This window comes from Pyrgilauda ruficollis, unplaced genomic scaffold (assembly GCF_017590135.1).
Source record: "Pyrgilauda ruficollis isolate IOZ18807 unplaced genomic scaffold, ASM1759013v1 scaffold59, whole genome shotgun sequence".
Taxonomy (NCBI): Eukaryota; Metazoa; Chordata; class Aves; order Passeriformes; family Passeridae; genus Pyrgilauda; species Pyrgilauda ruficollis.
In genome coordinates this window covers 3,073,057-3,091,530 of record NW_024527599.1, presented here as the reverse complement: position 1 = coordinate 3,091,530, position 18,474 = coordinate 3,073,057, and the positions used below count along the sequence as shown (strand labels likewise).

Below are 18,474 nucleotides of genomic sequence, written 5' to 3'. Positions count from 1 at the left end.
CAGTGGGACCTGAATGTTTACACTTCCTGAGAAGACCCAGGACCAGCTGTTGGCAAGAATTGCCACATGTGCTGGACCTCATAGACTGCCTGGAGCCAGCCATGCCACGCTTGCTGCAGTGCTTTGAGCAGGTTTGGATTGCTGTTATCCCCTTGTCTGGGGTGTTCCAGCCCCATCCCTCTGAGCACAGTGAGTCCATGCAGCCTTTTGGCTCCAAAGTGCAGACCCTGCTGCTTCCCCAGCCAAGCAAAACTGCCAGGACCCACCGTGATGCCCCGGGGGAGCTGCTTCTGTATACAAAGGACTTGGCAAAATGAAGTGTAATGTAAGCAACTATTTAAAGAGAACGATCCGATTGCTAGTTGTAATTTCCTTATTGTTTGCAGCACCCTGTTAAATGCCTGTGATCCTTATAAAGAGCTTTCCCCCACCCTTTAAACTTCACAGAAGTGGATTTTACCTTCTGTGGTTTGAACACCGTCATTGTGAGGGGACTGGTTTGCACTGAGTACAGTTTCTTTATTCTTTTCATGCCCAAGGCCATTTGGTTTTTGAATCCATTAATATGTCTGTTGGAAATGGAAGGCTGGGGGGTAGGACACAAAACCTTGCTTCTCTCTACATCCCCAGATCATTCCCATCTCAGGAAACGGGATTGCCTCTCTTTGCAAATCAGGGACAGTGATCTGCAGAGCTCTTCCTCTGGGAACACGTGGGTGCAGTTTCTCCCTGAAATACTGGTGGAAGCAGCAGCACATGATGGTTTCTCTGGCTCTTGTACTGGTTTACACTGGTGGGCCCCTTCTGTGCTTCTCCAGTGCCTGGGTTTTATTCTCCAAACTGGAGCACATTGTAAACACACGGAGCCCGAGGGGCTTTGCAGAGCAGAGCTTGATGTTAGGGGAAGGTGGAGATCAGTTTCCTTCCCTATTTGGCTCTTGGTTATGGTTTGGCTTTTGTTTGAGAGCTTGATAATTCACCACTGGGCTGTTTGGATTGAAATGCTTGGAGAAATGTAAGGAAAATGAGGTGATGGCAGCAGCTCCTCCATGCATGGTGGGGAGAGCAGCTCTGCCAGCCCACACCTGCAGGCTGGGCTGTGCCAGCAGCTGTTGGTCCTGTTCCTCCTCATCCCAGCCAGCTTCTGTGCATGAATTGAGCTCTAAATTATCCTGTGCCAGAAGCATATCCTGGGGAACGTGAGCCCAGGAGTGTGTGACACCCAGAGGGCTCTGTCCCCGATGTTGTGCACAGCTGAGCTCTCTGCAAAACGTAGTGGCCAGCAGACAGGTCCATCCAGACTGGGATGCCCAAAATGTGGCCATCAGCCTGCAAAGCTGGCAATGCAGGATGGATGTGCTGGGCCCCCAGGCTGATATCAAAACCCTTAATCAGCTCCTGGGAACAAACCTGGGAAGCCCCAGTTACAGAAGAGTAATTTTTTTGTGTGTTGGCCTTGTGCTCAGCCTGGCTGTGTCTTGGCAGGGGTTGCTGGTTTGTTTAATGAACATGGAAATGGGAGGGGAGGAAACAGCCAGGGAAGCATTACAAATTGTTTCAGAGCAGTGGCATTAAAAGTATTTGTGCTTACCATGTCTTCTAAACAAAGAGCTCAAAGCATGGCAAGTGTTATCCCCATTTTACTTGCAAAGATGTAAAAGCAGCAGGAGGAGAAGCTTTGCCTGTGGAGAAGCAAGCCCACAGCAAGTGGGAGACACACAGGGCTCTCACCTGAGGTCCTGAGGGGATGGTGGTGATGGTGAGGGTCTCTCTGGGCCCTGGCCCAGCAGCTCTTCTTCACATTCCTTCACACTCATCCCTGAAGCACCAGCTCTGTTTCTGTGCCTGCCTCTGACCTCTGCTCTGAAAGATGCTAATGCTCCAAAATCTTCCTGTTCACGAAGCCAAGTTTACCTTCCTTATCTCCCCTTCCAATCTCTTTTACAGCTGAAGCTGTGGAACAAGTACAGAGTCTCCAACATTCCTTCCCTAATATTTATCGATGCCTCCACTGGGAAGGTGGTTTGCAGGAACGGCCTCCTGGTCATCCGAGATGACCCTGAAGGTAAGACCTGGAGTCCCCTGTGCCACAGAAACATGGACACACAGCTGCCTTTTCATCTCAGTTCATTCTGAATGGCCTGGGGTGGGGAAGGAACAAAGAACTATTGTCATACTTAACTATTCAAATCACTGTGCTATTTTCGGTGTAAAATTTTCTGCATCATTCCTGCCAGATCTTGTGTTTTGGTTTTGCTTACTGAAAAGAACAAAGAATTTCCCTCCAGGATTTTTGTCTGGAGTGTTAATGAGGAAAAGGTTAGGCTAACTAAAACATGAAGTTTAGATTTTTCCCTGATGGAGGCACATGGACAGACAGAATGAGGGCCCAGAATCCTTCCAGAACACTGAGTGGGACTTTTATTACTGACATCACACTCAGGATAATGCATTTCCCATTATTTAGAAATTAAACAGAAAAATATTACTATTCTCCCTTGCTGAGGTTTGGTGTGCTGGGAGTTGGTGTTAAATCCATCTTCCTCCAATTTGGAAAAAAAACCCAAATGAGCCAAATTGGGAAAAAAAATCCAACCCAAATGTGCCTGTACTCACAGACCCTGCAGATCAGTCATCTGCTGTAGTTGTCCATCCATTTCTTTTATTACTGGCTCATTGTTTCTCAGTGCAGTAAATCCTGACAGAGTCTTTAATTCAGTGGCAGGAGCTGTGCAGCAGGAGCATGTTGTGGCCTGAGCCATCTGTGATGTTTCCTCCTCTCTGGCTGAACACATGGATTGATTGCTCTGGGAGCTGGCAGCAGATGATTCAGAGCATGTTTGTGTGTACACACACAGCTTGCTTTGGGGTGCAGGGGGTTAGTGTAAGATTTATATAGAGATATATGGATATAAACACACCATCTTTTACATATATATAGCTAAGGTTTGTAAATAAAGACATGTATGGATACGTGTAAAAATACATGGTTAGTATCAACACAAGGGACACGTTCTGACTGCATTCCTGAGCAGGTACCACCTTGCCCTCTCTTGCTAAAATAAACACTGTTGATAAGGAAAAGATTCCTCATCAGGCACAAAACCAGAGCAGGCTTTGTCAAGCTGAAGGCGCTGTGACTTGGGTGAGAGAAAGAGGTGACCCTGGCTGCAGTGCAGAGCTTGGCTGCCTCACCTCAGGGCAGGGCTGTGGCGGTGCCTCACAGCTGAGGTGTTCTGCATCCCCCTTGGATGGGATTAAACCCCAGCAGGGTTCCTCAGACAGGATCCCCTGTATCCTGAAGATAGGATGTTTTTTCTAGCAGAACCTTCTGAATCTGTAAAAGCTGCATGCACACATTACTGTCTTGTATCTTCTTTCCACCCCTATCCCGACCCCTCCCCAGGTCTGGAGTTCCCTTGGGGGCCAAAACCCTTCAGTGAAGTTGTTGCTGGGCCTCTGCTAAGGAACAATGGGCAGACACTGGACAGCAGTGCCTTGGAGGGCTCTCACGTCGGGGTCTATTTCTCCGCACACTGGGTGAGTAGGAGGTGCTGTGCAGAGCAGTTGGAGTGGGCTCAGGAAAGTAAAGACCCCAGGCTGGCTGGTGCTGAAGAATTTAAGAGAATTTAAGATGCTTTGATCATCAGCACTGCAGTGGCCTGTCATCCTCAGCTGGCCCTGTAAGGGGGAGAGTGGTCAGATTGTGAAAGTGGAAGAGGTTTTGTTGGTAACTTACAGATCATAAACCCCAGGCACATTCAGGCACTGCAGCAAAGATGAGGTCACACCAGTTCATGGTCACTGGGTCACCTGGCCCTGCTGGGTGTGGGGCTGGTCCTGAGGAGGAGACAATGTCCTCCTTATGCTTGTGTTTTGCAGTGCCCGCCGTGCCGGAGCCTCACGAGGGTGCTGGTGGAGTCCTACAGGAAAATCAAGGAGGCAGGCCAGAAGTTTGAGATCCTCTTCGTTAGTGCAGACAGGTGAGGCAGCACTGACACCCCGTGCAGGCAGAGCAGGTTGGCTGTGGCATCAGAAAGGCTGCCTGAGTCCTTTCCCTCTGCCCAGTGGGGAAGTGCAGAGTGGGGTCAGCAGGAGCAGGTCTGTGTTCACTTTGTGCCTTGTGGCTCTGGGGTCTGAAGGATGCTCGAGCTGGGTTGACATTCAGATGCCCTGGAGAATTTGAAATATTTTACTGGGGAAAAATACACAGTGGACTTCTTCATGAAGGACTGAGGGCTTTAAATTTGGTATAACTCTCTCCCAGCTGATAGATTTTGGTGGGAGGCATAAAGGGCTTTGCAAGCCAGGTTTTTAATGAGGAAGGAGCCCTGGCAAGTGGAGGGCTCTGCGTGCCATGCCCTGTTCCCCTTGCACAGGTCAGAGGACTCCTTCAAGCAGTACTTCAGTGAGATGCCCTGGGTGGCCGTGCCCTACGCCGACGAGGCCAGACGGTCACGCCTGAACCGACTCTACGGCATCCAAGGTAGGAAAGGCCACTCTGAGGCACAGATCTCCTTCTCCCCCCTCCTTTTGTTGAGTATTTGTAATGTCTCCTCTTGTTTAACTAAACCAAGAAAACAGCAAAGCAAAGCACAGTGCCCCAGGCAGAGCCGCTTCATGTTTCTGCTCTCCACAAACTCACATTCCTACCACCTGCCAGGCAGGCTGTTAGTTGAAACAGGACTTCCATAAACAACCTAATTCTTCCTGGAAACTTGGAAGCTGTTTTTGGCTTGGATGTTTTTTGTCTAATTACTGATTTATTTATTTTTTTGCTATTTCTTGAAGGTTTAAATTTCATTTTCTTGCTGGTTTATGTAATGCAAAGGCAGACCGTCGTTCTGTGAAGGGGCTGAGGAAGATGGCATCTGGTTTATGTTAGTGACATGAATTACAAAGGAGAGAGTGTTTGATATAAACCATGGCTTTGCTTTTACTGTACATGCCAGTGCCAGAATTCCAGCAGCCCTGGCTGCTCACAGGGGCAGGGAGAGACTCTGTGTGTCTGGGTGGCTTCAAAGAGTCACAAAGATGATAAAAGCTCACAGCAGCCTTCCTGGGGGCTGGCACCTTGTTCCTGCAGGGGACAGACTGCAGCACAGAGGTGTCCAAGGTGACTGGCTGGTGAGGAGATCTCATGTATGTACAAATAGTTTCTCCCTGTGGTTAAAGGGTCCTGCTGCAATGTGGCTGTTCCTCATCTGTTTCTGTGTGATGCCAGACAATCAGATTATGCTGAGTTGGAAGGGACCCATCAGGATCATAGATCCAACTCCTGGCCCTGTGTAGGACACCCAACAATCCAACCCTGTGCCTGAGAGCTTTGTCCCAATGCTTCTTGAACTCAGACAGGTTTGGTGCTGTGAACACTTCCCTGGGGAGGCTCTTTCAGTGCTCAACCACCCTCTGGGTGAAAAATTTGTTCCTGATATCCAACCTAAACCTCCCCTGACTCAGCTTCATATTGTCCAGGTGGGTGCAGCTGGCAGAATGTTCATGTGGTCTGCAGGGAAGGAGGAGTTTTGCCAAAGGAGGCCGAGGACTTTTGGGAAGAGTGACAGGAGAAATAATCCCTCCTTGAGCTCAGGTGCTGCCACTCAGCCCTGGTCCCTGACCGTAGCCCAAGAATAACCATCAGCCTGCTTTAAATAGCCATCAGTTCGCTGCTTAATGACCTTCCCATGAGGTGAGAGCTTTCCAAATTCAGCAGTCTTTTCCCAGCCCACTCACAACCCTCTCCAGTGCTGGTTTCAGCCCAGCGCTGCAGGACTGCTGCCAGTTTCACTGGGACTTTCTGTAAATAAGGTGTCCAGACATGGATACTTGAGCACCAGGCATGCTGTAGCCAGGGAAACAGTTACAACAGCTTTCCCTACAATTCCAGCCTTCTTAAAGGTATCTCTCTTTGTTGTGTGCCGACCTGCAAATGTAAATATTGGCTGTTCCCCTACACCCCAATCCCTCCTCTGTCCCTGAATCTCAGCTCCATGCAGATTTTGGGGCTGCCTGCCTGTTTGCAGTCAGGCTTTTCACACCAGCTGGGACAAAAGCTTCCTGCAAACAGAGCTGGATGTCATGGGCTCTGCTCATCACCACATTAGGTTATTCCACTGAAATGAAAAATTAGATCTGTGTAACCACATCTGCATGTCCCACACTCATGGTTCTGATGCTGCCTCTCTGAAAGCTCTCTTTGGAGCTGCACCTATGATCAGTGAGAGTGTCCAGGTTACCATCCTGGTGCTTGGGTTGTAAGCACAGCATGAGGAGGTTTCCCTCTGTTTTTTGAAGGCTGGGTACTAAAACAACACAAGAGTTTGTCTTCCCTGTCTGCTTTAAGTTCCTGAGTATTGGAAAGTAGCAAGAGAGTCAAATCTCTTGTTGATTTAGTCCTGTGTTGGCTCCTACAACTTTTAAAAACTCAGTATAAAATGCAAGTTGAGTTATAGGCCTTTATTTGGGTTTACTTTGAATGCCTCTATTCATAACTCATGTGCACTCAGAGGCTGTACCCTACCACCTCTAGTAAATTACTTCTGGGTGCAGTGCTGTTCTGAGAAAGAGTCATGTCTTGTGTTGTGGCTGCTTAGAAATAATTCCCCTTTGTGCAGGCAGCTCCCAGTCCTGCCCTGGGTGAAATCTCCTGGCCTTAGCTCTCCTTCCAGTGGGATGGGGAGCAGTGATAAATTTGGTGCTTTGATAGGAATCCCCCCTTGTTGTTGTGTATCTCACGAGTTCCCCAATATTCGCCCTGGACTCTGTGGTGTCTCTTTGGGATTTGCAATCCCTTCCAAAAACGGTTTCTCTCCTTCCCTATGCTTTAGCCCAGACACTCACAGGTCACCCTCACAGCCTGGAAATCACTGCTACAGGAGATTTCTGGAGCTTTCTTCTGAAAGAGTGAAAAAACAGCAATGAAATGCACCACCTGTGCTGTGGTTGGAGTGGGGTTTGCTTCACTTAGGTTGTGATTACTCACCCAACAGACTTCATGCAGATGAGATTTCAATGTCGGGTCTGGGGTTTAATATATAAATATGTAAATGCCTTGTCAGGTTCGGTAACAAACCATTTGGCCCCTGTGTTTTCATAAAATGCTGGCCCCGTGGGAGCCAAATCCATTTTCTAGTGCATAAAATCCAACCAAGGCTGTCTATGCTAATTCTCATCCAAGCTTATACAATATTCATTGCAGTGTCTGATCGCTGATTCTTCTTGATAAGTAAATTCTGGTGTTATGACTTAAGGCAATTACCAAATCCCCCAAAAGGAACTAAAATAACAAATAGTGGCTGGGATGAGTGGGGAGGGGGAATTATTTGGGTTAGCAGGTGTGAATAACATTAAGGATGGTTTCCTTGGTCCTGCAGGTCTGTGTCCCCTGGAAACAGGGTGTGTCTTTTAGAGGAGTAGTCACAAAGGTGACCTGAGGAGATGGGGATGGGAATTATCTTTAAAAACATTCTGTTTTCTGATTCAGTTTTGTATGTGCAGTTGGAAGTTCAGTGGTATTGGGGGGGAGGGTGGGGGTCATCTGCATATGCAAATTAGATGAAGTCTAAAGGAATGCTTTGAATAGCGGATGAAATCCTTGATAGCTGCAGAATCACAGCAATCTGTGTCTAAATGGAGCCCTTAATTTTCCCAGATCAGCAAAGCTTATTTGAAACCTCTGCCTGGGAGTGCTGCTCAGGCTGACTGATGACCTGAGAAGCCTGTCCCTCATGTATCATGGATGGAAATGGATGGAAAAACAGGCGTTTGGGGTGGGGTTGGCAATCCTAAAAGGACCAAAATCCCAATCCAGTGCTTCTCCTGGTGTCAGTAGCACTTTGTGCCTGTGAGGGCAGGGCCAGTTTGAGATTTCCCAATTCCTTCCAGTCTGTTTAACCCATCCCTGCCCTGGGGCTACACTGAATTACCAGCAGGTAATGAATAAGCCTTTTTGTGATACAAAATGATTTTCTTGGCGTACCCTAAGGATCTGCAGGCTCAGCCATTGGGCGGGTTCCTGCACTGCTGCTTAGCACCAGCCCCAGCGCAGGCAGGAATGCGCCGGGCTGGAATGCCGGGAATGCGGCCGCTCGCCTGGACCTGCAGGCAGGCTGGGACACACAGATGGCCGAGTATTTCCTAGAGAAATGCCTCCGATTCAGAAGGTTTGTGAGTAACTCACTGTTGGACAAACACGGGAGTGCACGGTGCCAGCAGCCTGGCAGCGGCACACGCGCTGTGTGCCCCCTGCTCAGGGAAGGGCTCTGCAGGGAATTTCTGAGGAATGAGCTTTAAAATGAACCTTGGGATGAAGGGCAGGAGTGTTTGAGTTGCCTCAGCTTGCCAGGGGTGTTGCTGGGTGAAGGAGATGCTGCAGAGGGAGCAGGGCAAAGCCCAGGTGATGAGCAGTGACAGCAGCACTTGGCACTAACGTTGGTCACTTCATTTGTCCCTTGGGCCCGATCCCGCTGTCCCCTCTTCCTTCCTTGTGGGATGTTTCTTTGTCTCGCTGATGACAGAGGAATGGTGTGCTTTCCAGATGAAGTCACCAACGTGAGCCACTCCTGCTGACCCACCCGTGGCTGTTTTGTGGCCGGAAAGCCGGTGCTTTATCAGATGGGATGGTCACCAGCTGATGGCCAACCTGCCCCACTGACAGTGACATTTGATTTGTGGCTTGTGCTGTGTCTGTGCTGCAACTCTGTTCACCTCCTGTACAAAGCTTCTCCTTTATGACTGAACTTTTCAGCCCCATAGCTCAGGGCAAAATGCTGCTTTTTCCCAAGGGCCAGACCATCCCTGGATATCCCCACAGCCACATCCTGCCAGGATCCTGTAGACCTGGACATTCCTGCACAGCTCTGTTAGTCTCCAGAGGGACGTGCTGTGGAAATGGCTGGGCCATTAGTGCAGAGTGCTGGAGGGCTGTGGGGGCAAAAATACATGGTGTTCTTCTGGGAAGGAACACACCCTGCTTCCTGGCCACTGCTGTCTGCAGGCCTTGTGAGTTCCTGGGAATTGGGCTCTTCCAGAGGCAGCCACTTCTGGGCACTGGGATGGTGGTGCAAGAGGGAGGGTCCCTGGATAGTATGGTGGGATTTGCATCCGTGGGCACCAGACAGCAGCTGGGCAGGGAGAGGCAGGCAATGCCAGAGCTGTCTGCCAGCTTCCTGCTCTGGCTCCTGAATCACAGTGCTGTGTAGGACGGAAACAGGATCCAGGGAGCTGGATCCCCACTGGGCGAGGTGCGCAGAGGCAGGAGGCTTGCTGGGCTCCTGCCAGAGCCACAGGCCATAGGAAAAGGCCTTTCTCCCCACACCCTTGCTGGTCATTCATGCTTTGGCTGATCCCCCTCTCTGTTTTTTTCCATTGCAGGCATCCCCACTCTCATCGTCCTGGACCCCAAGGGAGAGGTGATCACGCGGCAGGGCAGGGTGGAGGTGCTGAACGACGTCGAGTGCCGCGAGTTCCCCTGGCACCCCAAGCCTGTGCTGGAGCTGACAGACTCCAACGCCGTGCAGCTGAATGAGGGCCCCTGCCTCGTTCTCTTTGTAGGTATGGATGGAGCATCCCTGCTGTGACAGCAGAGCCTGTGCTGGGGAAGGGGGCTGGGCAGCCTGCCAGCTTGGCTAGAGCTGGCCACGGGTCTGGGAACCTGCTTCTGGTGATGACAAGGTCCCACCCTGGGAAGGGATATCACTTCCATTTCCATTTTCCATCACTGTGTGCAGGAAGAAAGGCCAGTGGGGGGAGAGAGCTCCCTGTGGAAGCCCTTTAGCCCCTTTCCTGTACCACAGCAGCTCACAGGGGTTTGCCAGAGCCTGGTGTGCCCACGGGGCTCCTGCAGCTCCCGCACACCACCCTGGGATGCAGTGGAGCAGCGATTGGCAGCACAGAGGAGCTGTCATAACAAAGGTGTGGTGGTGGCTGTGGATAGGAATGCTGATGAGCTGTTGGGAGTACGAGAAATACACTGTCACAGCTGGTGGTGGTGGAGATGGGAAAAGCCTTTCTGGAGCAGGGACTTCAGGCACATGTGATGTTACAGAGGAGTCAGGAGAAGTGTCTGTGCAAGGGATTATAGATCTGTGCTTGAAGCTCAGGGCTTGAGTCCCTGGGCTGAACAGGGCTGTGACAGAGCATCCTTTCATGCTCTGCTGGTTCTTGATTTCCCCAATAGCTGAGCAGGGCTGTGACAGTCAGAGCATCCTTTCATGCTCTGCTGGTTCTTGATTTCCCCAATTCCCCTGGCTGCAGGACAGGGCAAGTTTTTCCCCAAAGTTCCTGTCCTTTCACTGCTAACCCACACATGAAGCTTATCTGCAGTAGAAACAGGCCTAGAGCTACAGATGGCTCATTCTTCATTGCTTCCCTGCCAGCAATGGACACAACTCAGGAAAGGGCATGGTTGGGATGAGCTGTGCTGCAGGCTGAGCCCTGGGTGGGCAGCACTGGAGTGCCCACAATATCCCAGGGAGGGAATTGAGGGGTCCTGGGCTCTTGAGGGGGTGCAGCTGTCCCCTGTGTGGAGTTTGGGGGGTGTGCTGAAGAAGCCCCCCTTGCCTTGCTGGTGCTGTGCCTGGCCCAGGGCAGGGCTCATGTCCCGCTTCCTCGTGTGCCCTTTGTGAGCAGCACACACTCCTCTGCAGCTCTGATAACATGGCCCTCGCTCCTTTCCTTCTTCCCTTTCAGATTTCCTTTTGACCCTGGTTATTTATTCAGCAGAGCCCAGCAGGGGATGTGAGCACAGAGCCAAAAATCCTCTCCTCACACGGGAAGGACCGGCTGGCCACGCCAAGCCTGATGGATTGGGGCTGGCGCTGCAGGCCTCTGGAAAGAGTTATTTTTATCTTGCTCTGAGCAAAGTTTTTCTATCACCTTGCTGCAAACAGCTCATCAGGGGAGAACAGCTGGGGCTCTTGCTCGGTGCTTTTGGGGGTGGATGGTCATGATGAAACCCACCAGTGATGTGCTGGGGCAGAGAGGCAGCTGGTGCTGCAGCAAGGCAGGCACTGGGAATGGGGGCTCCTGGCCAGCTTTGTCTTGCTGGGAGACCCCCCAGCAGACCAGTGCCTGCATTGCACAGGCAGCAACATCCCCACAAGAAGGCAGGCTTAGCAAGTGCTGGTGCTGAATAAATCCTGACTGATGTACCTCCTTCCCCAGAGGGGTTAGGGCTGGGTTAGCCAGAGTGTGCAGGGCTGCCTGGAGCGCTGCCAGCAGCTGATGTTTGTAGGAAGAGCAATCCCTGCAGACACCCCGCAGCTCGGTGTATTTATCACTGCCCTGCACGCAGGACAGACCCTGAAATCCAGCGTGCAGCATCTCTGGAATCTCCTGCTTTGCTTGGAGAAGCCAGAGAGGAGGACAGGGATGTGTGAAGCAAGGGCAGAGAGTTTTCCTGGCATGGGCATGGCTTGTCCCAGCTGGGGCTGGGCCTGTCGTGGTGGTTACATCAGGGACCACGAGAGGAGACAAGGGGCTCTCTTCTGCTTTCTTCCTTTAATGCCTAAAAGTTGTCCCCGAATTGGAATCTTTTAATCTCCACGCTTCCCAAGGACACAGACTCTCCTCTTCCCAGCTCACTATTTGAACTTCAGTGGTGGCTGGCTTTTGATTGATGCTGCCATCTCTTTCTGCCCTACCTCTGTCAAATCAAAGCTGCCTTCACAGCGCTGAGACTGGAGCAGTAAAGCTGCAGCTCAGCCATCCCGAGGCAGAGGGACAGTGGGTGACGAGCAGGGGTGGCAGCAGCCTCAGATCAGTGCCTTTGTTTGGTCTTCAAAACATGCTCGAACCACACAGCAGCTTTTTTGTGCCTGTTTGTCCCTGCACATCACCAACAGCACCAGGGAGCGAGCAGTGGAGTATCTGGGGAGCAGGAGTTGCTCTTCAGTTCGGTGTTTCCCTGCAGTGCATTTCAGCTGCTCCCTGATTCCTCCAGAGCCTTTGAAGTCCGTGGGCGCATCCGGGCTCCGGCTTCCTGCGTGGTGCTGCCATGGGACAGAGCTGCCAGCGCGTGGCCCGTTTGCATCCTTTGATCCTAACTTCCTTTTTTTGCCTTGCCTCCTTTTGTTTTGTCTCCACAACCCCGTACCCTGCAGATTCAGAGGATGACGGGGAGTCGGAGGCGGCGAAACAACTGATTCAGCCCATAGCTGAAAAAATCATAGCCAAGTACAAAGCCAAAGAGGAGGAGGCACCGTTGCTCTTCTTTGTGGCGGGTGAGGTAAGTGAGAGGAGAGCACAGGGCTGTGTCCTGCTGGGTATGGGGACTGAGCTGAGTTGGGTACTGCTGTTGTTGTTGTTCAGGGGGTAAACTGAGGCACGGAGCTACTGCAGATGTCAGGCAGCACAGAGCAAAGCCAGACTTGAGGCCTGGCTCAGTTTGTGCTCTCCTTGCTGGATATTACTTCTAGCAAAGGGTTTGCTCAGAGATGCTCCAAAAGGTGGGAGAGGGACAGGCAGAGTGGGGCAGTGGGAGGGAGTGGAGCTGCCATGCTGGGGCTGCTGCCTGCTCAACCCTGAGGCTGTGCAGGCAGGAAAGTGGCTGGGCAGGGGAAGAGGAACAGGGTTTGAGTTTCAGCCTGGCCCAGCCAGTGAAATTTTGGCTGTTTCCCTGAGCTGACCGTGTTTTTCTTGGCTGGGATGGTATTTGAGGCATGTGCAGGCTGCAGTGCTCTGAGTCAAAGATGTGCTGGAGTGAATGGGAAATGGGAAAACTGGAGGACTTCTGGCCTCCCTTTCCCCTGCACAGACACTTTGCCTTGCTGCACTCTGGCAAACTAAGGTTTTGTGTCAAAAAAGCTCCCAGCACCCCCAGGCCTGCAGTTCCCCTCCCACATCACTGCTCAGGGCCTGGGCAGGTGGCAGCCGCTGCGCCTGCTCCGTCCCCGCACGCCCACGTCACAGCCGCAGCGTTCCATGCGCGGAGCCCTCCGGAGCCGCCCTGTGACAAAAGGGTCCCCACTGCCACACCCAGGCCCCCCCAGCCAGCCAGGCCCCCACTGCCACCTCCCACAGCCCCCTGGGCCCCTGTGTGCAGCCGCTCCCGCTCCCACCACCGTAACGGGTCTCTGAGCATCCCAGCTCAGCCCTGCACCCTTGAATAAGTCCCTTGTTGGAAAGGGCTATTTTGGGAGGGTCTGGGACCTTCCCCCCTCCCCCAGAGCCTGGCTTGCCGGCTGTAGCTGAAACATTGCTGCTATTCATGCAGCTCCCGACGGCCCTGCGGCGGCCGGCCCGAAGAATGGGGAGCGTCCGGCACATCCCATTCATCCGTCACCTCAATAGCCGGGAGCGCTGGCCCCGGGGCTCCGCTGGCCCCCACGCACAAAGCAGCCCGGCCATGGCCGGAGCAGGCGCCTCCCATTGCTCTCCCAGCACCGTCTGGACCGATTTTGCATTGATTAAAAATATTCCTTGGTGCCTTTGTAAATAAAGGATGAGGCGTCCCGACACCTGGGTGGGGGGCGGTTGAGGCGACGAGCCCAGCCCTGCTGGCCCTTCCAGCCACGTGGTCCAGCTGCGCCAGAAACCCCTGCAAAGGAAGGGGAGGCGCGAGCCGAGCTCCCCAGCGCTGCCGCCACGCGCTGCAGAGCCCCGGCCGCCAACCAGGTGGATGGATTCCATTCCTGCCCCTCGGAAGGGGCGCGCAGGAACGCCCCGCTGCGGGTGCGGCGCATTGTGGGCTCGGTGATGAATCGCGCCAGCGCCGGCTCTTTGCATCCCGCAGCCTTGGGAGGGATAAATTATTGCCTTTGCCCAGAGCTGAGCCTTGCTTGGGTGAGGGGAGGGCAGTCCTCTCCCCCTGCAAGCAGCCTGCTGCTGCTGTGTGTGCCCAGACACGGGGACCTGCTGGTGGGGTCTCATCGTTGGCTCAAAGCACAAGTCTTCATCCCGTTCCCGTTCTTTGCTTTGTTCTGGGCATGCACTTGGGTCCCTTTGGTACCCACCCTTGGTGAGCAGCGAGGCCGTGGCTGTGCTGGCAGAGCTGGCAGTCCCCACATTCAGCACTTGTCCCCAGTTCTTTGAACTGTGGATGTCCCAGAGGCTCTGGGGACAGCAGGTCAGTCTGGAAGCAGTGCCTCTGGGTTGGAGGAGTGTATGTCCCATTCCAGCCTGGGATAAACCAACCCAGTTTGGTTTTGACGCAAACCACAAGCAGAGCAGGAACCAAGATGGGTATTGCCTGTATGCTGGTGGTACTGCAGTGCTGGTGCAAGGCCCAGCCTCTTGGGATCCACTGTGGCAGCAGCAAACTGCTCCTGCTCTCCTGGCTCTGCTGTTGACTCCTTTGTCCTTCTCCTTTTGGCCTCCAGGACGACATGACCGACTCCCTGCGGGATTACACCAACCTGCCCGAGGCTGCACCCCTGCTCACCATCCTGGACATGTCAGCCCGGGCCAAGTACGTGATGGATGTGGAGGAGATCACACCTGAAATCGTGGAAGCCTTTGTCAGCGACTTTTTAGCAGACAAGCTAAAACCCGAGCCCATCTAAGGGGCCCTGTGCCAACAGACGTTATTTAAAACTAGGTCTCTCTTCCGCCGCTTGTGGATTCTCCAGCGTGTCCTCACGCCCGACCCAGTATCCAACCTTCTTGTGGTGCCTTGTTTTACGCAGTGAATCCTTCTCCTAAGCAAACTCCTTGAGATGCACTTTCAGCAGGGAGTTGTTGGCGTTTGGAGACTTCGCTTGTGCTTCATGGTGATATATTCTCTAATAACCAGGCCAGAACTGTTACCGTATCATTATTTTATACATGGCACTAGCTAGCAGGCAAATCTTTTTGCATGGTGTTCTTCCCAACGTATGCATCAGGCAGTGGGTGGGGTTCTTGGGGCTCTTTTCTTTCTCCTCCCCCCCTTCTTTTCTTTCTCACCACCCCTGCTGACTAAATGACTTCCAGGAAGCAATAAGGAAACTGTCCCCATCGCCCCTGGCCAGTTCTTTCTCTCCCACGAAAGTGCCCTGACAAGGCCAAGACAAAGTCTTAACTGCTGACAACCTCTGAAAGACCACAGCACAGCCAAGCTCTTCCTCCTGGGGGTGAGACCTTCCCTTGTGGGTTTTCCACCCCCCACTCCAAGCACCGACAGCCTTAGGCAGCGCTGGCTGTTGTGTCAGGGTCCATCCCCCTGCCATGGGTGGGTATTCCCTCTGTCCCTCCCACTCTGAGCCAGGAGGAGGATCACCACCGGGCTGCCCTCACCTTTTGTCTATTCCTTGTGCTCTCCCTGTCCCCTCTCGTCCCTCTCTCTGGTATGAATTGTCCTTTCCCCTCTGTGTTAGTTGATTGAGCTGTTTTTCGTAGGTGTGTCCCAAACTCACCGTTAATGGTGCTGTTCTTTAAAAAAAATAACCAAAAAAACCCCCTCCCAAACCGTAAGAAAAAAACCCTCCCTCCCTAACCCAAGCAGCACAGCCGAGCCCTTGAAAAGTGACATTGTAAAAACTGTACATGGTGATTGGAACTTTGTAATAAAACTGTTACAATGACCTCGTCCCGGAGGTGCCGATTGCTGTGTCCTCAGAGAGAGGAAACCTGTGTGGGGGAAGAGGAGCCCGACCCCATGGATAGGTGGCTCCAGGAATTGTGTGATCCCCCTGGGCTCACACAGCCCCGGCCTGTGCTGCTGTGCTGGCATTGGCCGGAGCTCCCCAGGAGGGAGGGAGCCCTTTGGCAGCCACTGGGGCGTTCCCAACCTGAATAGCCCGTGTTGTGCAAGCCACTGCTTCTCCCTTTCAGCTCATTAGTCAGCCATGGCAGGATTACGGCCTCCTCTTTTATCCTGCTGCAGCTTCCCGCCCTGCCGGGAGCTGGGAACTGCCGCCAGCTCGGCCTGTATAAACCCAGGCTGTGTTTTGCACGTTTCAGGGGTTCCCCTGTCCAGCAGTGATGAACTGACTGGGGAGCAGTTCCAGGAGCAGCCCAGCCCCTCCCAGCAGTGTGGGCAGGAGTGCTGGAGCTGGGACACCCCACAGCACAGCCACCCCCGGCCAGCCTGGCCGTGGCAGGGTTGGAGGAATTGTTGGAGCACAGGCGGGACCCGTTCAGGCAGCAGCAATCTGCTCTTTGTGACCCAAAACCACAGCCAGCAGCCAGGCTGGGAAGGACACAGGCTGTCAGCAGCAGCCTGGCTGGGCCAGCACATACAGGGATCTGAGGTCTCCATGGATCTCCTGGATGGAAGGGCTGGAGCAGGGAGGGAGCGGCTGAGGTGAGGCCAGCGCTGCTACCCGGCCCTTCCCTTCTCTCTAGCATCACCGTGTGGCCACCACATCCACTGGAAGCCACACGTTCAATCCAGCACTCTCCAGCCTTAAATACTCATTTACTACAAACCAAACAGCCCGAGCTGCTCTTTTATTAACCCTCAAGGAACCAAATGCAAGGAACCAAACAGTTCAGCCTGGCACGGGCAACTTCTGCCTGCCATCCTCCTGCTTGTGCCTCCACAGCAGCTGCCTCTTGCCCTCGAACAGCACGATGCCAGCAGCAATGGCAGAGTTGAGGCTGTCCACGCCTGGCACCACGGGGATGAGCAGTCTCTTCCCCCCCGTGCTGGCTGCCAGCCCCAGTGCAGCCAGGCTCAGGCCCTGGGTCTCCCCTCCGATCACCACAGCCACCGGGGCCCGTGCCCAGTCCTCGTAGTAATGCTGTGCAGCCAGCTCTGGGACTGCTGCTCCCTCCTCATCCTCGTGCTCAGGAGCAGCCTTGGGGCTGGATTTCACAGGAGCAGAGCCAGCCCTGCCAGCCCCTCTGGGCAGGGATGTGCTCCCTGCCGCAGCGCCGGGGTCGTTGTTGTCGGCCACGCAGACCTGGGTGCCCGCAGGGAGGTTGGTGGGAACAGATTCCCAGTCCAGGCTGGCGAGGATGGGCACACGGAAATGAGCCCCCATGCCTGCACGGAGCACCTTTGGCTCCCACGGATCCACACAGCCTGGGAAGAAACAGGGAGAAACAGTGACAGCACAGGGATCCCCACAAAGGTGGGATTCAGAGCTGCAGCCAACCATGCCAGCCACTCCTTAGGAGCTTTGGTGAACATCTTCAAGCACCTCGTTCCCTGCCTTACCCCCAGGCTACTCAAACTTTTCTCTTACCTTTGGTGAGCAGCACTTTCTCACAGCCTGCTGCTGCTGCAGATCTCAGAATAGTGCCCAGGTTTCCTGGATCTCGGATGTTGTCGCAGATGAGGAGCAGTGGCAGGGAGTTGGCGAGCTGAGCTGCAGGGTAGGACATCTTGGCAGGGTCAGGCTTGGAAAAAATGCCTGAGGAAATGAAGTGTGACAGGTTTATGACTGACCCACCCCAAGGAGAGGCCTGCTCTGAGAGAGCTGGCCCAAATCTCACTAAAGATGTGCTGGAGGAAGTGTTAGGAAAAACACCACCTAAAGGAAGTTTGAGCAGAGTTTGTCACTTGGCAAGGAAAACTTATTTTCCAGCAGTGCTATGTGTAAGGAAAGATTATTAAGAGAGTCATTATCCTAAATATGAAAAGTTTTCCTTTGGGCAGTGTTGCAACTGTTTCAGAGGCAACTTACCTAGAAGCCCCTGAGGAGTCACGAGGTCAGACCAGGTCTTAATGTCTTCAAATTTCACCTTAACCAAGCTGGCTCGTTTTATCTCTGCCTCAGGCAGCAGCTTCAGGTGCCCCACGGTGCTGAAGAAGAGTGTCTGTGGCACAGCCCCTGCCTCCAGTGCATCCTTGATCAGCCTGTGCCCCTCCAGCAGAACCTTCCCGTGATTATCCCGAAACTTCTTTGACTTGGCGATAGTCACCACTTTTCTGTGGAGAAATTATTCAGAGAATGTGGCTGTGATGTTCACAACACCTTTAGTCTGACCTTCATCAGCCCCTGAGAGCTTCTCTGGGAGGTCACAAAGGTGACCTGAGGGATGATCTGTCCTGGGAGGAAAGGAGCTGGCTCTGGGGTGACCTCAGAGCACCTTTCAGCACCTGAAAGAGAGCTGGTGAAGGACTGCAACAAGGGCCTGGAGTGCCAGGACAACGGGGAATGGCTTTAAACTGCCAGAGGGCAGGATTAGACGGGATACTGGGGAGGAATGCCCTGTGAGGGTGCTGAGGCCCTGGCACAGGTCAATCCATGACACCAGTACAGCTGTGACTGCCTCTGGATCCCTGGAAATGTCCAAGGCCAGGCTGGATGATGCTTGGACAACCTGGTCTGTGGGAAGGTGTCCCTGCCCACGCAAGGGGTGGTACAGGACGGGCTTTAATCTCTCTTCCACCCCAACAATTCCCCGGTACCCTCCCGGTACCTTCAGCCCGGCCGGGTCCCGCTCCCCGCGCTCACCCCAGCCTGCGGTCCCCGGGCGCCGCCTTCTCGTACCACAGCCCCTTCGCGGCCGCGCCGCGCTCCACGGCGGGCGGAGGCGACGGCGGCGGCTCGGCGGGGCTCTGCGGCTGCAGCACCCGCACGGGGCTCCGCCGCAGCGCCCGCACCC

General features: G+C 53.5%; 2 protein-coding genes across 2 annotated transcripts in view; one reads left to right on the top strand and one right to left on the bottom strand.

Annotated features, from left to right (window-relative positions):
* Positions 1-15,500, top strand: part of NXN (nucleoredoxin) — a 46,811-nt gene extending 31,311 nt beyond the window's left edge. The window contains exons 2-8 of the mRNA XM_041482914.1: positions 1,948-2,065; positions 3,407-3,540; positions 3,883-3,983; positions 4,380-4,486; positions 9,373-9,552; positions 12,102-12,226; positions 14,319-15,500. Coding sequence (XP_041338848.1) covers positions 1,948-2,065; positions 3,407-3,540; positions 3,883-3,983; positions 4,380-4,486; positions 9,373-9,552; positions 12,102-12,226; positions 14,319-14,501 — 948 coding nt within the window. The 3' untranslated portion in view covers positions 14,502-15,500. The remainder of the gene's footprint in view (positions 1-1,947; positions 2,066-3,406; positions 3,541-3,882; positions 3,984-4,379; positions 4,487-9,372; positions 9,553-12,101; positions 12,227-14,318) is intronic.
* Positions 15,501-16,355: 855 nt separating this feature from the next.
* MRM3 (mitochondrial rRNA methyltransferase 3) lies at positions 16,356-18,472 on the bottom strand (the record flags this gene model as incomplete). The annotated part of the gene is made up of 4 exons (XM_041482729.1): positions 16,356-16,945; positions 17,109-17,276; positions 17,550-17,794; positions 18,324-18,472. Coding segments are annotated over 4 exons (1,098 nt in total), but the record flags the coding sequence as incomplete, so codon positions are not given.
* Positions 18,473-18,474: the final 2 nt, after the last annotated feature.